The following is a 20,425-nucleotide window of genomic DNA, read 5'->3' as shown; positions in this document are numbered from 1 at the left end:
ATCCTCCTCATTGGGCCCATCTTAAGTTGGATCGATGAGAGGCTCAAACTGGCAATTAAAGTCGCCTCCTACTATCAATACCGGTACAGCTGCTGTATCCAAAGTTGGTATAAAATGTCCCAGATCTTCTTTAGTACCTGATTCTTGCCCATTATGTACAGGTCTAGAGTAAACATTGAGTAAGGCTATTTGTGCCAATTAGGCAAGTGTTAAAAGAACACATTGCACGTCATCAGTATTAGTTGGAATCTGCTCAGCTTTAACGCCAAGGTGTGTGCCCAACCAGATACTAGGCCGCCTGACGATCTCCCCCTTCCCTTCATGGTAGCCAATATGTTAAAGGGAGCAAAGACTGCTCTCCTGGGCCCACTTCTCATGGAATAAACAGACATCATCATTGTCTACAAAACATCCCCAGTCTGGACAGAGTAATTTATTCTTAATTCCAGCCAGGTTCCAGGACAGAATTCTAATACTATCGCCCAGTGCTCTGGCTCTCCGCTGTACCACATTACCCCTATCACACAGGGCCAGCAGATCATCGGAATATAGTCCACAGGGATTGCCATATACCACAGCCAGTTCTCTAGAGGAGTCCCTCCATACTACTAAAGATGATGCATCCGCCCCCCCCCCCTTCCTGTGTAATCATAGGTGGAATACCAAAGGATGGACCCTCGTCTGCACAACTCCCCCCAGCTAAAAGGGGCCCACAGGGATCCACTGCTTCCCTCTGAGTCAGGGTCTGCCACTGGATTGTGGGGTTTTACCTATCCTGATACTCCCCTCCCAGTCAGTCCACCTCCTTTAAACCTTCATACATGTTGTTCACCCTGATGTTAAATTGAGGGTACCTACTATATATGTCCCATCTTCCCTCCTTTGCGAGCTCAGGGTCCGTTTTTTGCAATATCGGTACTACACTATCTATTGGTGATTTGTGTTGCTGTGGATAGAAGAAATCTAGTGGTCGGAGACTAATACCTGTTGGGGCAGTCTGCTGGTTGGTCGGAGTATGGAGTAGATTTCTAACTGAATTGGGACTTTTGAAGTTGATAATAATACACTCCCCTGGTTCTAGCTTCCTGCGTGTTCCCACCCACCCTACTCTTCGCACCATGATTATTTCCCCTGCCCTAGCATGCTCGAAATATTTGTATTTTGCAAGCCAGAACAGGCATTTATTTCTAAGTTCGAGTGGGGTCTCTCTAGCGTTAGGTGCAGTTGGTGGAGTTCCTGTTAATATAACATCATATGGGGCACATGCTGGGGGAGATTTATGTGGGGTAGGTTAGATTTACCGGGAGTGTTCCCTTCGACTTGGTAAACGTGATCTACCTGCCTCCTCTTGTTGTTATCAGTCCTTAGAGTTGGAGGAATAGGACTAATACTGCATGCATGGACGGGGGCTACGCTCTATTCTCGAAACCTCACTGGGGTTATTATTCTTCACATGTCTGCCTTTTACTACGCCACCATCAAATGTAGTAGATGGTCCCCCATAGTACGTTCTCCCTCTACTGCGTGTATTAATGCAAGGGTAGCCCCATCACAGTCACTTGCCATCTCCCCCCTATATGCTTTGTGGCCGGGATTGGCGGGGCGGCAATTCCCACAGCCCCCTTAGCCAACAATTACTCAATTGTATCCAATCTAGTGATTAGAGGGGCTAGTTCAAATCTAAGTGTGCCCCTCACTTTGTCGTGTGAAGCGACCATTAGGTCGTGTGCCCATGGTGGATAAAGAGTGTCTCCGCTAGAAGGTTGATGTGTGTCCTCTTCAGAATCATACCCTAAACTGCTATCCTCTGTAACCACTTTCTCCCCACAGGGTTTTTTTCCCTAGGGCCAGCCTCGACAGTTAATTTGCGTTTGCCAGTCTTGAGGGCAGTTATACCTGGCCTATCCTTGCGCAAGGCTTTTTGGGGGGGAATATCCTGGGTGGGTGTCTCAATTTGTATGACCTCTTGTGGTTGGGGCGTAGCAACTGATATGGATGGATCAGATGTGTGTAAGAATATATCCGGAGTGAACGACAACCTCCGCTCTGTTAATTCAATCTCTGCGTTAACCACCCCAATAGCCCTCTGTAGCATTTTATCTATTGATGTTTGTGGCACTGGGGGAACTTTATTTTTAGTTTTATTTCTACTTGGGTCCACCCTATTCCCCATCTTAACACTCCCCAACCCTTTGTTAATAAAGCTAGTTAGACCCTGCGAATTAGTGTAAAAGGCACACTACCCAAAATAGATTTAATTTTTTTTCCCTACTACCAATGATACGGCAGTCCACAGTCTTTAGCAGGGCACCGCGCAGTCCAAGGTTTTGTTTTTGTGGCGGGAGTTTAGTGAGACCGTGTAATCGGAGTCTTTACGCCATCCTGGTCAATATAGCTACGTCAGGGCCCGATGATTATTGCCAAATAGTCTATACCTCCAAGTCTATATGGGGGTTAATAGAAAGTTTACCCGCACTTTTTCTTCACTGTGCACACGCCGATAACAACTGCTCAGGGGGGGCGGCCAAGCCCAACCTCTTCCGGCCTTTGACGGGCGCGGACGGGCCCGCCCTTGGCCCGGGCACACCCGCCCGCGCTGCCGGAGCCCACAAGCGTTTTTAAAGTGCCTCCTGGCGCTTATGCAGTGGCGTGGTGACAGGCGCCAGAGCAGGGACTATGGGAAGTGTCGTCCCCTCGGTTTGGCTGGCAGCAAAGCGTGAAGGTGGTCGTCCATTGCAGCCCCCCTGGGACTGTTCTCAAGTGCAGGTAGGCAGCTGGTGGCAGAAAGGCTTCATGGGGGTCCCGCGCTGCGGGAGCCCACAAGCGTTTTTAAAGCGCCTCTTGGCGCTTTTGCGGTGACAGGTGCCAGAGCGGGACTATGGGAAGTGTAGTCCCCTCGGTTTGGCTGGTGGCAAAGCGTGAAGGTGGTCGTCCGTTGCAGCCCCCCCACCCTTTATCCCCCCCCCTTCCGTCCCCCATTCCCCCCCCCCCGGACTGTTCTCAAGTGCAGGTAGGCAGCTGGTGGCAGAAAGGCTTCACGGGGGTCCCCTAGGATTTGAGCTAAAATACTCAATTATTGTGTCCAATTGTATTTAGGGAAAATGTACTTACATTTAAATGCCAAATGAAATCCGCCTGTTGCTTAGCAGTAAACTTCGTTATGGGAGATGGTCCTCCCTGAATGAGACAGAGTAATGCTCAAGGAACAGCTGACCAAGCTAGCCACAAACATAATTTCAAAAATCGTACCCTTTGCCTGGAGGACCGAAATACCCGATCTCTCAAGCAGAAGTATTGTGTGTACCATTCCAAGCAGTACTGCAACAGGCGAACACAGGCTTAGCATGGAAAGAGAGGATGACTGTGATGAGAAATCAAAACTCCATGACATGAAGATTAATGGAAAGTAAAATTCCATCACTGAAGAAACAGGAGATACTCTTAGTAGAATCAGCATCACAAAGGGCAGAACTGCTATAGAAATCTTTAGATCGGGTACAAGTCACTGCTTCCCTGGGTTTTTTTTTTTGCACTCAAGACACTTTACGCAGCTTAAAACTTCAATTCAAGTTCAATCAGACTGTACCAACTTTTTCCCAATGTGCATTTCGCTGTCCTCTGGGGTTAGTTGCGCTGGATTGAGCCATTGCCATTGCCTTTCTGGTCTTTGATGGTAAAGGTACTATTTTCGCAATGGCGTTTTCTTTATTTTCTCCTTAGCCTTGTGAATATTGTGAAGTTTGAAAATGCACTTTGTTCTGCGTACTTTTTTTTGTTTCCTTGCATTTTATTCATAGATTGAAAGACTTGCATGTATTTGCACTAATGAACTCTGCACGACGCACTATGAGCAGTTTGCCTACAGCTGGAAATCGTCATTTTTTGTACAATTGCACATGCCACTTTACCTATCCCCCTTTTATGCTGAGGGGGTTGGAGATTGTATTCTTCTTTATTAATCACCAGAAGCCTTGTGATGAAAGAATTTCTTTGCTTGGAAATGTGCAAAGGATCGGGGGGAGCAATTTATGATACTGCTTTCTCGTCAAAGCTAAAATTTGCACTATCGCACAAATTGCACTTTTCTCGTTGTTCTCCCTCTGTGGACCATTGTTTTAATGAGGCTTGGACTTTCGGAGAATTGAAGTGCTCTGGTACTTCAATACTGTGTTTACGGCTAAAAAAAAATGTTGCTCTATTTGCTCTATTGCACTATATCTTCCACCCCTCATCGGGTGAGGGGGAATAATACTATTGGCAAATGGGGAAAAGCACTAGGTCAGCTCTACCCTCCCTGGTGTGTGTAGTATAGGAGGGTTAGGACGGTTAGGTTTCGTAATGGGATTTAAAGCTTGAATATTATTACAGTGTAAGATATACTAGAACATCTGGAAATCCTAGGTACCCTAGATATTAGGTCTATTTTATCTCTAACTCGATCTATCTCAGATATCGATATTTTGTCTTTTCAGGGGGGAAAAGATACATTATGTATAAGTGTTATTAGGAGTTTAGACTAGAGGCACTGTGCTTGCTGATAGCAGTATGTACCAGTGGAGGAACAGTTTGCGCTAGGGCCTTTTCAAGGCAGTATGAGCAACTCTACAAATACTTTCAGTATGAACACTCTCGGGCTAATCTACCTAAAAAGGTTTGGTTCACAGGGAGGAAGGGGGTGGGGGGAGACGTGCTCCCGGGTGCCAAGTCAAGGGACCTTGTTGATGGAGGGAGGTTGTGGCTGTGAGGAAAGGGCTACCTCACTCCACAGACAGTCTGGGGTGGGCAGGGGTGGGGGGGAAGGAGGGTGTAGCCATAAAAAATTGAGCGTACAGGTAGCGGACAGATTCGGGACATTAGGATGATTGGCAACATGGTTCATTTCGGAGGCCAAGTTGAATTTGGCAATATCTCGGTCATCAAGGGACTATATGTGACTCTTTTAGAAGAGTGGTTACAACTGGAAAGTAGACAGATGAGAGAATCTAGCAGACTTTTTGTAAAGTGGTACAATTTGATTGAAGAACGGCACAATTGTTGAAGGTAATTTCTTGCAACGTGCACAGCTTTTTGAACACACAAAAAAGGGGAGCAATGCTAAAATGGTCAGAATCTTTTTCCCCTCAGGTAATTTCTTTGCAGGAGACACATCTTAAATCTAACTCCCCCAACTTTACTCTCCCCAAGAGAATGCCCAAGCATACTTTGTCTCGGCCCATGCAGCAGTGCGGGGAGTGGGCATCCTTTTATCTACAGAGTTAGACTGGGAGGTGGGTAAGGCGATCCGGGATATGGGTGCTAGGTTGATTTGGATAGAAGCCTTAGTTAATGGGGTAGCCCTAGTCCTGCTTAATTATCATGGACCAATTGGGGACGACTGTGCGGCCCCAAAACAGGTGTATGCTCTGCTGGTGAATGCTCATGGGTCCATAATTATTGGAGGAGATTTTAACTTAATACAAGATTTAGGCCTGGACACCCCTAACAAGGGGAAAAAGCAATTGAAACCTAAGACTGGCAGACTTTTAAAAATTATAAAAGAGGATCTTGCCCCATTAGACCGATGAAGGGTTGATCATCCAGGCACTACCGAGTTCACGTGTTACTCAGCGAGATTTAAAACAGCATCTCGTTTGGATTTCTTTTTGATAAGTAACCATCTCGTGAGGGGGCAATCTTGGATTTCTTCAAATCCATTTTTCGAATCCCTCTCTGGTCTTCTCTATATTACATTTGCCCGACCCAAGAGAAAAAATAAGGGTGGCATTTTGATAAAACATTGCTATTGGATCAAAAATGGATTGATGAAAACCGGGATTTTATAAAGTGTTTTTTTTTGTTTAAATTTCTTTTATTGAGTTTCAAGAAAAGGGAATCAGTGAACGAGCTAACATGCTCTGTATACCTCGGAATGGAATCCGGCCATAGAATTATTACTTTGGCAAAGAAAAATATAACGACAGTAAAAAGAGAAAGTCCCTCCCTCCCTCCCCTCCTCCCTCGCTGTATTGAAGACGTCTCCAGAAGCGGGGAATGTCAGCAAATAGATAGATGCGCTACGAAGCAAGAGTGCTCGCGGCCCCTTGTGTAGGGGGTCTGCGTGCCGTAGAAGTCTCAAGTATTTGAAACATGTAAGCTCTGTGAATTCTGGCATTAGTAGGGTGAGGAAAGGTTCCCAAAGGCCAAGAAATGAGGCTGTGGTGTGTGTCAAGGAAAGAGAGATCTTTTCCATCCCCAATATAGTCCACAGTCTATGAAGCCACCCCTGTCTAGTTGGGACTGTCGTAGTACCCCAATGAGTAAGTATATTTATGACTGCTGCTCCCAGGGCAAGTGCCATCCGTTTGCCCCTCAGAGATTTAAGGGGGGGACGTGAGAGCGTTGGGGAGGCGCAGGAGGACATAGGCCGGAAAGCGGGGGATCTGGGTGTCAAAGTGGGTGTCGATTTCATCAAAGATCTCTTGCCAGTACGCCCCAAGAGAAGGAAAATCCCAAAGCAAATCAGTGAGAGTGCCCAGCGAGCCACAGGCTCTCCAACACAACGGACTGCGGGAGGAGTTACCTCAATGGAGTTGAACAGGGGTCACGTACCAGTAAGTGGCCACCTTCGTAGCTGTCTCGGTGGAAGCCACATTGCACGCGGTATGTCAAGCTCTGTAGAAGATATCATGCCATTCTTTTGTCAAACTAACTCGCCTTCCCAGCGTTACGGACTCAAGAGTCTTCCCAGCGCCAGAAGAACGTTTGATAAATTTACATAAGTCTGAATTCAGACGGGCTTTGTCATGGTGGGTCAGCAACCACTTCTCAAACGATGTAAGGTGCCTCTCTGCACCCCCTTTGCCTCCCCACCCAACACCCAATGTCGGACTTGTAGGTGGCTCAGTAAAGGACCGGGGTCCCGAGAGATCGATGAGGTGGCCGACAGAACGGCAGGTGGCCTTAGTCCAGAGATAGAACTTCTTGGCGTCCAAGCCCGGTGTGAAGTTGGGGTTATATACTGTAGGTAAATGTAAATGTGTGGGTATTTATATAGCGCCTTCTACCCAGAGGTCTCGTAGCGCTGTATTCATACCGCTGTGGAACCCTTCCTGGCTTACCTGTGAGTTGTCCACTCCTGGGCACCCCCAAGGTGAAGCCAGGCATCCAAGCGCTGCTGGGACTGTTGGGGAGATTAAGCAAGCTATTGCCCAGAGTCACAGAGTGGGACCCATGATTAGACTAGGCACCGAGGTGAGAATTATCAGGTCCGGGGAGATTGAGTCCAAGAGCCGCCGAGGCGGGAATTGAACCCTGGTCCCGGGACAGACCTCTGCATCAGGGTCTGCCGCTCTAACCATTGAGCTACGCTTCTCCACTGGTATTATCGGGGACGGAAAGGTCGTAAGTCCTCAAGTCCTCTAGAAGTAGCAACCCTATCCCAGGCCAATAGGATAGGATGGGTGACCTTAGAGAGATATAGATTTCGAGGCCTCCGCCACCCGCAGGAAAGGGAAACCCCCACAAAGGCAGACCAGCAAGGAGACCTATCCATAAATAACCAGACCTTCTCAGATTTCGTACGGGACCACTCAACTTGAGCGCTCAGTTGAGCCGTCTGCCCGCTAGAAAGCTAGTAAATCAGGGACCCCCAAGCCTCCCTCGACAAGATCCCTGCGTAGCCGGGCCCGCTGGTCCCTCCAGAATAAGTGCTCTATATCCCGCTGCAGTGAACGGATAACTCCCGTCGGGGGCACCAACGGTAGTGTATGAAACAAATAGAGTATCTGGGGTAGTATCACCATTTTCAATGCTGCTATATGGCCTAGCCATGATAGCGAGTGGGGTTTTAATTTCCCGAAGGGAATCCCGGACCTGCTGCAATATTGTTGTGTAGTTTGATTAATTGGTGGCCTGTATGGTGGCTGAAACCTGCAAGCCCAAGTAGGGGATTGAGTCCTGAGTCCACTGGGCCGGATAGGATCGCTGCAACAGCCCCAGTGTCTCAGGTGCCAAAGAGAGGTCTAAGGCCTGAGACTTATGCACATTGATCTTGAAGCCCGATGCTAGGGCGAACCTGTCTAGCTCAGCCACAAATGCAGGCAAGGACTCCTTAGGGTGTTTCAGCGCGGCCACCACATCGTCGGCATAAAGGCATAGTTTGTGTTCCGTCCCTCTGAAATGCGCCCCCTTGATGCTAGGGTCGTCCCGCACTCGTTGGGCCATGGGTTCCATATACAGGGCGAACAGGAGCGGTGACAGAGGGCAACCCTGTCATGTCCCCCTGAATATGGGGAGGCCAACGAGGCGGCGGCCCCTTTCACCCACACCGTAACTGTAGGGTTCGCGTAGCTCCCAAAACCAATCAATAAAGCGGTCAGGTATGCCGAAGTGGAGCAGAGTCACCTTGAGGTACGGCCAATGGACCCTGTCAAACGCTTTCTCAGCGCCGACAGAGAAGATCAGACGCTCCGCGTGGAATCGCTCAGAACTGTCCACTAGATGAAGGAGCAGTTTTGTATTATCAGAGAACTGACGGCCTGGAACAAGCCCAGATCCATTAACCCGTGTAGATGACGGGAAAGTCTCTGCGCCAGGATCCCAGTAAAGATTTTTAAATCTACGTTCAGGAGGAATTTAGGGCGAAAAGAGCCACATAGACGCCGATCCTTACCTGGTTTGGGTATGACCGTAATCAACGGATGGGAGGGAGGCAGCAGGGGCAGTCTCAATCAAATTATAGACCCAGAACGGCACAGAACTTTGCGTAGAAAACAGAGGAGAATCCGTCCTGACCTGGAGCTTTATGCGAGAGATTGCAGCAATAACCTCTTCCAATCGAATGGGAACTCCTCCGTCTGACCCAGTAGAAGTTTGGCTGTGGGGACTCCCTGCAAATATTGGTCCGGGCTATCTGTTGGCAGGGTCTGGGCCGCGTAAAGAGTCTCATAAAACTGCCGGAATGTGACCGCAATTTCATGATCCACATCATGATCCCGCCCCGGTTGATCCAGAATCACAGTGATGCGAGAGGCTTATCGCTACCCGCGTAACCTGTTAGCAAGGAGCTATCCCCCCCACATAGAATGCGTGCCGCAAGTGAAGTACTCAGCCCTATCCAGATCCAGGCCCGCCAGCTGTGCCCTGGCTGCCTTAAGCTGCTTCCAGACCCTAGGTGCCCCTGTCCATTGGGGGATTCGCTCCAGTTTGACAACCTCCCCAGTTAGTCGCTCCCTCTTTTCCCTCCTATCCTTTTTGTCTGCTGCCGCTATGCCCAAAAGTTCTCCCCTGACCACCGCTTTTAGGGCTTCCCAGAGAGTTGTTGTGGAGATGGTTAAGGAGTCATTAAGGTCTAGATAGTTGGTAATACAGTCATGAATTTGCTGCACCACCGAGGGGCACTGGAGCATCATCTCTTGGGGGCGCCAGAACCTACAGGAGGGGCGGTGAGGGTGCAAAGACAGGGATATCTGCACTGCTGAGTGGTCAGATAAGGGGCATGAAAGGATCTCTACCTCACGTGTCTGTTGCGCTAACGAGTCAGAGGCGAGTATGTGGTCAATCCTGGCATAAGTCTTGTGTGGGTGTGAGTAAAAGGTGTATTCCATGGAGCCTGGATGGCGCAGTCACCAGGCGTCTACCAGTCCAGCCTCTGCCAACAGCTGCCTCCCATTATCAGACAAGGCCCCAGTCTGTCTTCACCGCTGCCTTGATTGGTCTAATGCCCCCTCAACGGCCAGGTTAAAGTCCCCTCCCAATAGTGTAGCGCTGTCAGGGAGGCACGTCAACTCATGGACCACTTCCCGGATGAACCCGTCTTGGCTCTCATTGGGAACATTGGTTCCATTGGTAGCAACTGGGAGTGACTGTGGGCCCAGGGCAAAAGTGTGTGCCAGGAGTCTGCCTTTGATATCGGCCTGTTTGCTGCCCACTTGGCTCAGTAATTTAGCAGAGACTAGTATCGCCACCCCCACCGTCATAGTAGTTTGAGAGGAAAACATCTGATATGGGAAGTCCCTGGATCTCAATCTGTGTGTGTCAGTTGGCAGAAGGTGCGTTTCTTGAAGCAGACAAATGTGGGCTCCAGAGTGCTTATGGAAGGACGGGACGGCTCGTAATTTATTAGTAGGATTATTAAGCCCCTTAACGTTAAGGGACAAGATGTGAGTTGTCATGTGAAGGAACCCAGGAGGTGATAGTGTTGACCACCCCCAAGCCTACAATTGCGAATATAGAGGGACAAAAAAATACATATCTTCAACCCTTCAGAGCTAGAGGAAGGAGGAGTGAAGACAAAAACCCCTAACAAAAAACATACAACGAAGAGCATCAACGTACCAAGTTCAAAGAAGTCCTGGGCAGTCCGCCCCATGGAGAAGCGCGAGATGGATTGCAGGAACTCCCGCCGCCCCCACCCCGCACAGGGCCCCACCAAATACAGCTATCTGGATCCCAAATGAGTGACAGCTGTCGTTACCATAGCCGGTCAGCCCCAGTCTGCGGCAGAGGATTCCCCTGACAGAGAGTTCAGCACGGCCGTGTGTTCTTTAGCCATGGCTTCCAGGTCTGGACGAAGATACAGAGGGGACTTCCCAACTCAATGACAGCGTGCTGTGTCACAACGTCCACTGGGGCCTTCTCTCTCTGGCGTATCACGGTCACAGTCAGGAAGGCTAAGAAGTGATGAGGTCTCCCGGAGAGAGCGCATTTGGCGGAGCCTGCCCTCCCACTTAAAGATAAGCCTGAATGGATGGCCCAAGAGTAAGAGACGTCCTTGAAGTGCAGGAAAGCTGTGACAGGTCAGAACTCCCGCCGTTTCTGTAAGGTTGAGGCCGCTAGGTCTTAGAACAGGAGAGGCCTGCAGGAGCGAAAGTCTATGGGGTGCTTGGCCCGCACCTCACGCAGGATGCGTTCTTTGAGCTGAAAGTCGTGAACGCATGTTAGTATGTTGGGAGATGGGGCAGTCGCCGACCTCTTAGGTCCCACGTGATGCGTCCGGTCGAGTTTGATCCGTTGCTAGGGGGAGTCTCCTAGGATATGGTGAAACCGTTCCACGACAAAGGCCTCAATGTCCTGCCCCTCCGTCCCTCGAGGGACCGCCCAGGTTCATAAAGTGGTGTTTAAGGAAAATGGGACTACGGCAACAGGTTTTATGATGTGGGAAGCTTTAAAGGCCACTTTTAGGGGACAGGTGGTGGCATACAGGGCCAATCTGCAAGTTAAGGAAACTCAAGATTGCGGGATTTCAGGAGGCAGTGGAACAGGCTAGGAAGGAATTCTCAGGTAGGTCAACTGGGGACCCGGAGGTAGAGGCACTCAAGCAGGAATTTTTAAGAGCAAAGGTGGAGCTGAAAGTTTTTTTTATGCTCAATGAAATTGCTGGAAGCAAAGCTTTTCGACAAAAGGTTTACGAGGAGACCCAGCATATCAGCAAATTTTTAGCCTGGTCCACAAAAACGCATCAGAGCAAACAGTCTATTCCACAAATTAGAGATCCTAGTACTAGGTGCCTGAAGAATGACAAAGACAAAATTGCCGACATTTTTGTGGCCCATTTTTAGTAAGATATACGCGGAAGTACAGATAGTGAACCCTCGAGCTCTTGCGGAATATTTTATGACACTCCAATTAGTGAGGAGGATCGTATGCTCCTAGGTGAACAAATCACCATCGCGAAATTAAGGGAAATCATTAAAAAAATGGCAAATGAGAAGACAAGTGGCAATGATGGGTTTCCTGTTAAAGTGTATAAATTGTTTTTAGATGAACTCACCCCATTCTTGATATCACTATAAAATCAAATTATGAACGGAATGGAGGTCTCAGATAGATTTAAGGAGTCAGTTGGAATTTCAATTTTAAAGAAGGATAAGGACCCTAAAGACCCAAGCTCTTACCGCCAAATAAGTCTACTAAACGTAGATTATAAACTTTTTTATGAAAATCTGGGCAAATAGAATTGCTGGCTGTGTGCAATATTTGGTACATGCAGATTAAACTGGGTTTCTCCCTGGAAAATCCATGGCTACAAATACCTTTTTCCTGATCCAGGCCATCGACTGTTTCTCTGCGAGTAAGGAGGATGCAGCCATCTTAATTATGGACGCGGAAGAGGCATTCGATCTGGTGGATTGGCAGGCCCTCTTTTTTTATTTTGGTAGAGTTTGACTTTCCACACCATCTGATCAAGATGCTAGAAATAATTTATAGGGGAGCCACCGCAAAAATAATTATAAATTCCGAGGAGGCAGGAGAAGTGGTGATAAGGCTGGGTACTAGGCCGGGGTGCCCTCTCTCTCCCCTTTTATTCTCATTTTTTATTGAGCCATTGGAGAAAAAAAAAATTAGATCTAACGGATCAATCCAAGCTCCCCTAGCAGGAATGGCCATAATTCAGTTGTTTGCTAACAACTTGATTTTGTACCTGAACCCAGAGAAATTAAACATCCAGAGAGCTGCGATTTATGGTTAAGCTTTAGACAGATTACATCCTTTCTCCTGACCAACTATACAGGAATCAGTCAGAGAGTTAAATTGATTTTAAAATCAGTTTTTGAGATAAATATAACTGGTATTGGCAATTGGTATAGGTTATTATGCCAGGACACAAATACAAACCTCATTGAAACAATGCTCCCAAAAATTGCTTAGGAAACCAATTGCTGGATTAACAGCCAGGAGTGGAGACGACTGTGAGCTTGGCCACAGGAAGTTGAGGGCGACCAATTTTCAAAGAATGCCCTTCCTCTCTAGATGGGTGGCCCATTATACTCCTTCCAGACTCCATAAATGGTTTCCTATGACACCGAATGATTGTTGTAGATGTAATCGGCCAGAGGCGGAGGATTGGACACATATTCTTTACTTGCCCGAGATTACAGTATTTTTGGGAGGAGGTGTTTAGGTATAGCAGTAGATGTCTGACAAGAGATATCCTTCCATGTGTATCGTTGGTGTGGTTTGGTTTCTCCTATATAGTTAGCCAGCTCTCATTGTATAGTCAATCCTTTGTTTTCCTAGCCATAGCAGTAGTCAGATCTTTAATATTACATAATTGGGAGATCTCAGGAAATCCCTTCATTAGCTCAATGGCTACTTAAGCTGGAGAGGACCTACAAATTTGAAGAGGCCTACGCGAAGAGGATAGGGGCGGTGCGGAGATCTGAAAGAAATGGGAGGGGTATGCTGCAACCACGTTTAAAAATGGTACTAGGTCATTCATTACTTTGGTGACTTTTTGTATAAATGTTAACATTGTTGACCTCTGGATGCTACTGTAACAGTTAAAAGGAGGGTAGCCCCCGGGAGAGAGCTCAGGAGGTAGAATTAAAATTAATGATGAAGTACCATTTCTTAAAGGAAAGACTATAATCACATATGTCATCAATGTAGGGGTTACAGGCCATCATTGAGCTGCTATTCGGAATGCTGGTATTGCGCACCAGGAAAAACAGGATAAGAATCGGCATTTTTTTATTAGTGTACATTTTAAATTGGTGACTCAATAGTCTATGGGGTTCACTCTTTTTATCACGTTGTATATGGATTATGGAACTCGTTTTACTTATTGCCCATTTATAAGATGAGATTGTGGAGTTTGTAAATTGGTCAGCTTTATATAATGTGGTTAGTATGTCCTCTTTGTTTTGTATTTACGATTAATAAACAAAACAAAAAAAGAGAGATCAAAACTCCATGACATGAAGATTAAGGGAAAGTAAAGTTCCAACACTGAAGACACAGGAGATACTCTTAGTAGAATCATCATCACAAAGGGCAGAACTGCTATAGAAATCTTTAGATCGGGTCCAAGTCATTGCTTCCCTACAGAAGTATAATGTCACCAAAATGTTGACAAGAACTCAATACAGCAGAAAACTGATGGAAATCTACCAAAATCCAAGAGTGATGGTAACTGCTTCAGGCTAAAACGTGCTGCAATGAGAGGTATTCTAATTAACCATTTAAATATCTCTGCACATGTGCAGGATCCCAGAACACTATTTCAAAAGAAATAACTCTCTCCGACCATACACATGTAATGCCTAGGTCAGGTAAGTCTGTCTTTCTACTCTTCATAATTTAACAAAATGAGCACACTATATGTAAAAGCCAACCAGATAATCAAAATAGATGTAAAATATGTGGGCCTGCGTTGCTGCTGAAACTTTAATATTCTGCCTTTTAAAAGAGAAAAATGAGCCATCACAGTCATATCAAAGGAGGTAGTTAATCCCTCACATGCATCAGATCGTCGACACCTAAGGGCCTTAACATATGCTCCATTCCGATAGCTCTATCAGGGAGGGTGGTTTGGTAATTTAACAAAGATACCCATGTTGAAGAACTGAGGTTGCTTGCTCCACCTTCATTAGCTTTCATAAACAATAGACTTGAATAGCAAGTTCACCCCTTTAACAGAGGTGGGATGGCCACGAGAACTGTAAGGATGAGAAAAATAATCAGGGTGCCATGAACACCTGTAACTTGTATTTGCAGAGGAAAACTGGACTACTTGCGAATCAGCTTTGGTGACACTATTGAAGAAGCAGAATGCTGCTCTCCCATGGACAAAATTTGATATGGTCTATTTGTAATGGCATCCCCAAAGAGTTTTATACAATGGACAAAGCACACTTTGTGGAAAGGCTGTTCGATGCCTTCAAGGAAGCAAAATGCACTGGTACCTCATTATCAATCTCCCAAAAAACCTTACTAATATTTTTTCAGAAGCCTGGAAAGGACAGTCTCTACTGTGGCAGTTACAGATTGATTTCCCTAATTAAAGGGGACATCAAGATACTGGCTACAATCCTGGTAGATTCCAGAAAGTGATTACTTGCCGCAGCCTTCACACGCAAGTTGGATTTGTCCCAACAAGAACATCACTCAATCGCCTGAGAATGCTGTGTCAAATATTACAGCCTTCTAGAGATTTCCTGGAGGACACAATCGCATAGAAGGCCTTTCATAGGGTCAACTGGGATTACTCATTTAGAACCATAAACATATCTTGCCTAGGGTTGCATTTCATATCAAAGGTTAAGTGGCTCTATATGGACGCATCGGTTCAAGTCAACTGTGAAAGCTTAGACTCCAGCAGATTTGTCATCTTTAGGGGGAACCGACAGGGCTATTCGTTTTCACCTTTGCTTTTCCTGCCTACAATGGAGCCTAGCTGTGTTCACTTGCCAACAGTCAGGATTCAAAGGCATACAAAGAAAAGTGGGAAACTCCAAGTTCTTCCTGTATGTTAACAATATACTATTTCTGCTCATTAACCCTCTGGCCTATGTACCCTCTCTACTTTCCCTGATCATTGATTTCTCTTGCTTCACCGGATACAGGGTGAGTATGGACAAGAGAAAAACTCTGCCAGTGCTCTCAAGAACAACCATTAGTGGTCACCCTTTCCAATGGAGGCATACACAACTTAAGTATCTAGGCATGCCAGTCACCTGAATCGTTATATCCATGATAGAAGGCAACTTTGAGCCGCGGATCTCCAAACCAAAAAAAGGTTATGCTCACTAGGAACAGCTTAATTTCGATCTGTTGGGATGGGCTCCAAGGTGAAGATGGCAGTCGGCCCAGGTTTAACTACCAGTTTTCCATGCTGTCACTGACCATCTCCCAAGGCTTTCGAAAGGGCTCGACCGAGATTTGTGTGTCAACAAGATCTCAAGATGCTTGACAACTGCCATACTTGAGCTCCTATCGGATGTATCAGCTCTCCCAGCTTGTGGACATAGGTCCAACCTTGATCACTGTATTACTATGGCTAGACCTGGAATGCACTACGACTGGCCTTAGCAGAAAAAGTGGATTTGATTAAGGACCCACACTACTCCGCAGACAACCCCACCATACAATTGACCATAATGTCTTGCACAGCTGAACACTGCTGCCTTAAATTAGGCTCTGCATGTCCCTAACAAATTGCCATTATGGAAAAATGTAGCTCACCCTATTGGAGGGATATCGCGACACTGGGATTTCTTGGAGAAAGCAGGAATTCCTGCACAAGATTAAATCCTTGCACAGTGACACATAAAACTGTTCCATGTTCTGCATACCAAGTATGCTGTGCGAAACTACACATTTTGGAAATATAAGCATCATGTCTACTGTCTCATGGAGAGCCTTTGGAAGCCCCAATGGCATCCATGACTACCTCCATATAGGACTACTTGCATGGGTGAGGAAAGTATAGCAGGGCACGGGGGTTTCTGACTTGTACTGAATGATTGTTTCTCACTCATTTTCCAAATTGTTTGAGGAATGGTTATGGTTGAGGTGGCAATCGGTGGTACAAGACGTTATCAGAGAGGGTGACAGGTCTTTATCATGGCATTCTAGGATTTCTGACCAGAGAGAAGCTAAAGCGATATCCAGCTACTTCAAGATCCTGCGCAACTGGTTCTGGACATCTGACAAATTACAGAGGGTGAATCTTTTGGATCTTTCCAAAAGTTCAGGTGAACAGCCGAACTACAACTGAAACAGATGGATGGCCACGATTTCCTCTGAAATTGTAGGTATTAAGCATCATCAGAAGAGATGCTTGCACAGTGTTAGTGGCAGCAAAGACATGTACAGGGCTCGAAAAATCTGAAAAATGGTACGAGTCCAGCAGGTCTAGTACCTTGAAAAATCTCCTCGACCTCACAGTAACCTACTTGACCTCCGTCTCTGAAAGCGGAGAAAATGTGACAAGATAACACGATTTAAAGGCATCTTTATTGTTCATTTGCTTTGTGAGCAATAAAAAGGCCTTTAAAACTTGTTATCTTGTCACATTTGCTTCGTTTTCAAAGATGGACAAAAGTTAGTATGTTTTCCTACTTGCCAGAAAGGGCGAGTAGGACCTAAAAATAGCTTGACCTCACAAAATTTACCTCGCAAATGCGAGCGGTCGAGTGGATTTGTCAAGCCCTGATGTATACTCATACACAGCTGCACACTCCCATCATATTGTGAATGGATGGCAGAATTATGTACAGATTACAGAATCACATGGTAGCATTAAAACAAACTTGGGCATTGTTCCTTGGAGGAGGTGAGGTCTGGCCAAACTCATGCTTTACTAGCTTTCCCTGGTTCTTAAAACGGCTGGGGAACTCCTTATAACACCCCAGACCTGTACTGAACATAACTGCCCTATACACTAGGGAGTCTCTCTCCGGTCACGGCTCCCCTTTCCCATTCCTTAACCACCATCGCACAAGATACCGCTCCTGGTACAACCCAACTTTAATCTTCCTATGAGTATGCATCTGATCTCTTTTCCACAAGTGTTTCATACCCACATACACCTATCCATCTCCGGCTGGGTAGTACAGTGAGACATCCTTTTTTTTGGCACCCTCACGAAAACAGCGCAGGTCTCTGGTCTCTATTTTCTGCTCAGTATTCTTTGATTTCTAACTCACAGTATCCCTGGGTTGGGAGCTGGAGTGGACCCTCACTGTCATATCTAAGGAAAGAGGCAGGATATGGGCCGGGCGGGCACATACGGTCCAGGCAGAGTCTTAATGGATGCTTTGTGAATCACTATGAGTGACTCTTTCTTTATCAGGCCAGTCTTACTATCCTGCAAAGCGTTACAATATTTTCTCAGACTCTCTGTCCCCTAGCCCCTTTGGCTAGAGGGTTGCAACACTTAGTCTCATGCTAAAAGCAGTCAATGCTCTTCACTGTGGTACCACTCATTCAGAGATTACAGTGTACAGCAAGGGCTGCATAAATACTGAATGATAAATGATGTGGAGAATATAACACAGAATGTGGTTCTGCACTGGCCTTTGGTTTACAAAAATCCTTCTTTGTGAATGCTAGCCTACTTACTGGTTTTGTGCGGTAAACTTAAAAATCCTGACATTTACTGTAGTTGATATGATAAATGTAGGGAATGGACAGTCATCAACTTTGTCATCCACTGTAGAATGAAGCTCATTTACAGTGCGTAGTTAACAGAAAAAGAAACTATTTACCCCGCTGCATTGATGAACTAGGGGCACCGCAGCTGACATGTCATCCTTTCATCGACAGTTTATGAGGAGTTACACATGCCCTTCCAGAGTATAATAGACACACACATTACTTCTTGGCAATGACATTATTGTATTGTATTGTATTGTAATTGCATTTATATACATTGCTTACTACCCCATACGAGGCGTCAAACAGCTTTTTTGGCAAGTAGTACGCTACTCCGGAATACATAAAGGTTTAGTGGTGAATTAGTATAGTGAAATATGAAATTAATTTGAAAGGTGGATAGGTCAGTCAGTTATTTGGATTGAGAAGGATAGTGGAGGGATAGAAGAGGGAAAAAGGTCTGCATTTATATAGCGCTTGCTTCCCAGATGAGGTGCTGAATCGCTTTTTCGGAGAGTAGCACGCTACTCCGGAACCTATAAGAGATTACTGGTGAATTAGTATAGTGAAATATAAAATGAATTTGAGTGGTGGACATGTTACTCTGTTATTTGGATTGGAAAGGATAGTAGAGGGATAGAAGAGGGAAGGATTTAGACTTTTTTTGTGTGTTTTTTGTTGCTTTAGTGCTCATAGCAGTAGGAGGAGGCTTGGGATGAGTAAAAGGGAGGTGGAGGGGGAAGAGTCAGGGGGAAAGGTTTAGAAAGGCTTGTTTTGGGAGATCGGACGAGTAAAAGAGGTATGAGATGATGCAAGGAGGGGTGGAGTAGAAACAAGCCTAGAAAGTGTTATTTTGGGGATCATAGTAGTGGTATGGGGTTTGGGATGAATGAGAGAGTGGAGGTAGAGGATATATTGACAGAGGTATAAGGTGAGAAATAGGGTAGTGTATTTGGATATGCTGAATTAGAAGAAAAGTCACAAATATATAGATTCAAAAGTACATGGAAGGTATATAGATGCATAAAGGAAGTAAGTATATGTAGATGTAGATTAAAGATGCATTAAATTAACTCCGGCTTTTAAGTGTTGTTGTATTTTAACCCCTTCCATGCTGGTGACGAACCCCAGCCGTCACGCTCTGCGGCGCTCGTGTGCTGATGACGGCTGGGGTTTGTTCCGGCCCCGCCCTGTTCTTTTGTTTACTGCACAGCGGTGGAAACGGCCCAGCATGGAAGGGGTTAAATTAATTGTTATGTTCTTTTTTGCAATACAATAGTGAAGCAATTGTAGATAGTTATGATAAAAGCTTTACTTATTTATGCAGTCACTTATTTACATGTTAAAAACGTATAATAATGTAACTATCAGTAATATGTTCATTTGTCGCGCAGAACTAATGAATATCTTTATTTTTGAAAAACAATTATTCTACACAAAGCAATACACATATATAGGTACACATCTATAGTGCAAATAAATGCTTATATACAGAGGGTTATGCTATATATTTCTGTTTGCGTATGGGCATTATGTGGGGAAGAGCCAATCCTGGAGTAGTTTTCCGAAGATAAGGTGGTTATCCGTGGATCTTATGATGGGGGGTGAGGGGATAGTAAAAGAGGTATGAGATGTTGCATGAACAGAGAAAGATGTGCCACCCATGTTTTTTTACTTGTACGTTGGGATTTTGAGGCGAGGTGCCACTCTAGAGCGGAGGTTCCTTTGTTGAATGTGTTTGGTGATTTTATTCCAGATGAAGAACGGCCCTGTTCTATGTATCGCTTTGTGGGTGATACAAAGCAGCTTGAAAGTGGACCTTCTGTCAACCAGTAACCAAAGCAGGGCTTTTAAGGCAGGGGAGATGTAGTCTTGCGGTTTTATATGTAAGATTGGTCTGGCAGCGGAGTTCTGAATCCATTGTAGTCTTTTCATGGTCGTTAAAGGTGATCTGTGGTGGAGACTATTGGCGTATTCGAGTTTGGACAGAACAAGGGAGATGCTAGCCCGGACCTTGTGTGGAAATCCCAAATAGTGGAAAATTTGTCGCAGATGCAGCTCTACTAAAGAGAAAAGTAGTCTACATCCACAGGTCTACAAAATCTCCTCCTACACAAAAATGCCTTACTACCTGCATTCTTTGGTACACACAAGCCGGCCCCACAACTGCTCATAGCTCATCACCTCCCCTGTAAAGCAAACTCCAGTGCCTCCATAGGCTCTATATAATGTTTATAATATGTCCTATCAACTGCTATGTACACACGACTCATTCTCGTATCGTTCACTACTCACAGTCAGGGCAGCAGCCATTGAAAGCCATCCTACAGATGCCGCAATTCTCGTCATTGGCCACCCACAGCCAGGATGCCACTCCATGCCACATCTTAATCTTCACCTTCATTGGGACACCTGTCAGTTCTGTCTGAGGCACATATAAAAAAGATTAAAGACAAAATGTACAATCCACCTCCACGTCTGTAGTGCACACATCTTCATGAAATCCTGTGTTGGTGTAAAAATGTTCAGTTATGTGTGGCGCAGGAAATAAAGTCTCACCACTTTGAAT

The 20,425-nt window shown here is 45.8% G+C and overlaps 1 protein-coding gene across 8 annotated transcripts in view; it reads right to left on the bottom strand.

Annotated features, from left to right (window-relative positions):
* The window catches only part of ANAPC11 (anaphase promoting complex subunit 11), a 73,508-nt gene that overhangs the window by 17,968 nt on the left and 35,115 nt on the right, over positions 1–20,425 (bottom strand). For 6 of the 8 annotated variants that reach the window (XM_086931167.1, XM_086931161.1, XM_086931163.1 and 3 more), the window contains one exon: positions 20,152–20,281. In XM_086931167.1, coding sequence (XP_086787293.1) covers positions 20,152–20,260 — 109 coding nt within the window. In that variant the 5' untranslated portion in view covers positions 20,261–20,281. The remainder of the gene's footprint in view (positions 1–20,151; positions 20,282–20,425) is intronic. The other 2 variants (XM_086931162.1, XM_086931168.1) reach the window with 1 other exon arrangement.

This window comes from Lissotriton vulgaris, chromosome 7 (assembly GCF_964263255.1).
Source record: "Lissotriton vulgaris chromosome 7, aLisVul1.2, whole genome shotgun sequence".
Lineage (NCBI taxonomy): Eukaryota > Metazoa > Chordata > Amphibia > Caudata > Salamandridae > Lissotriton > Lissotriton vulgaris.
Note: the sequence above shows the minus strand (reverse complement) of the source record. Positions and strands in the feature narration are given on the sequence as shown.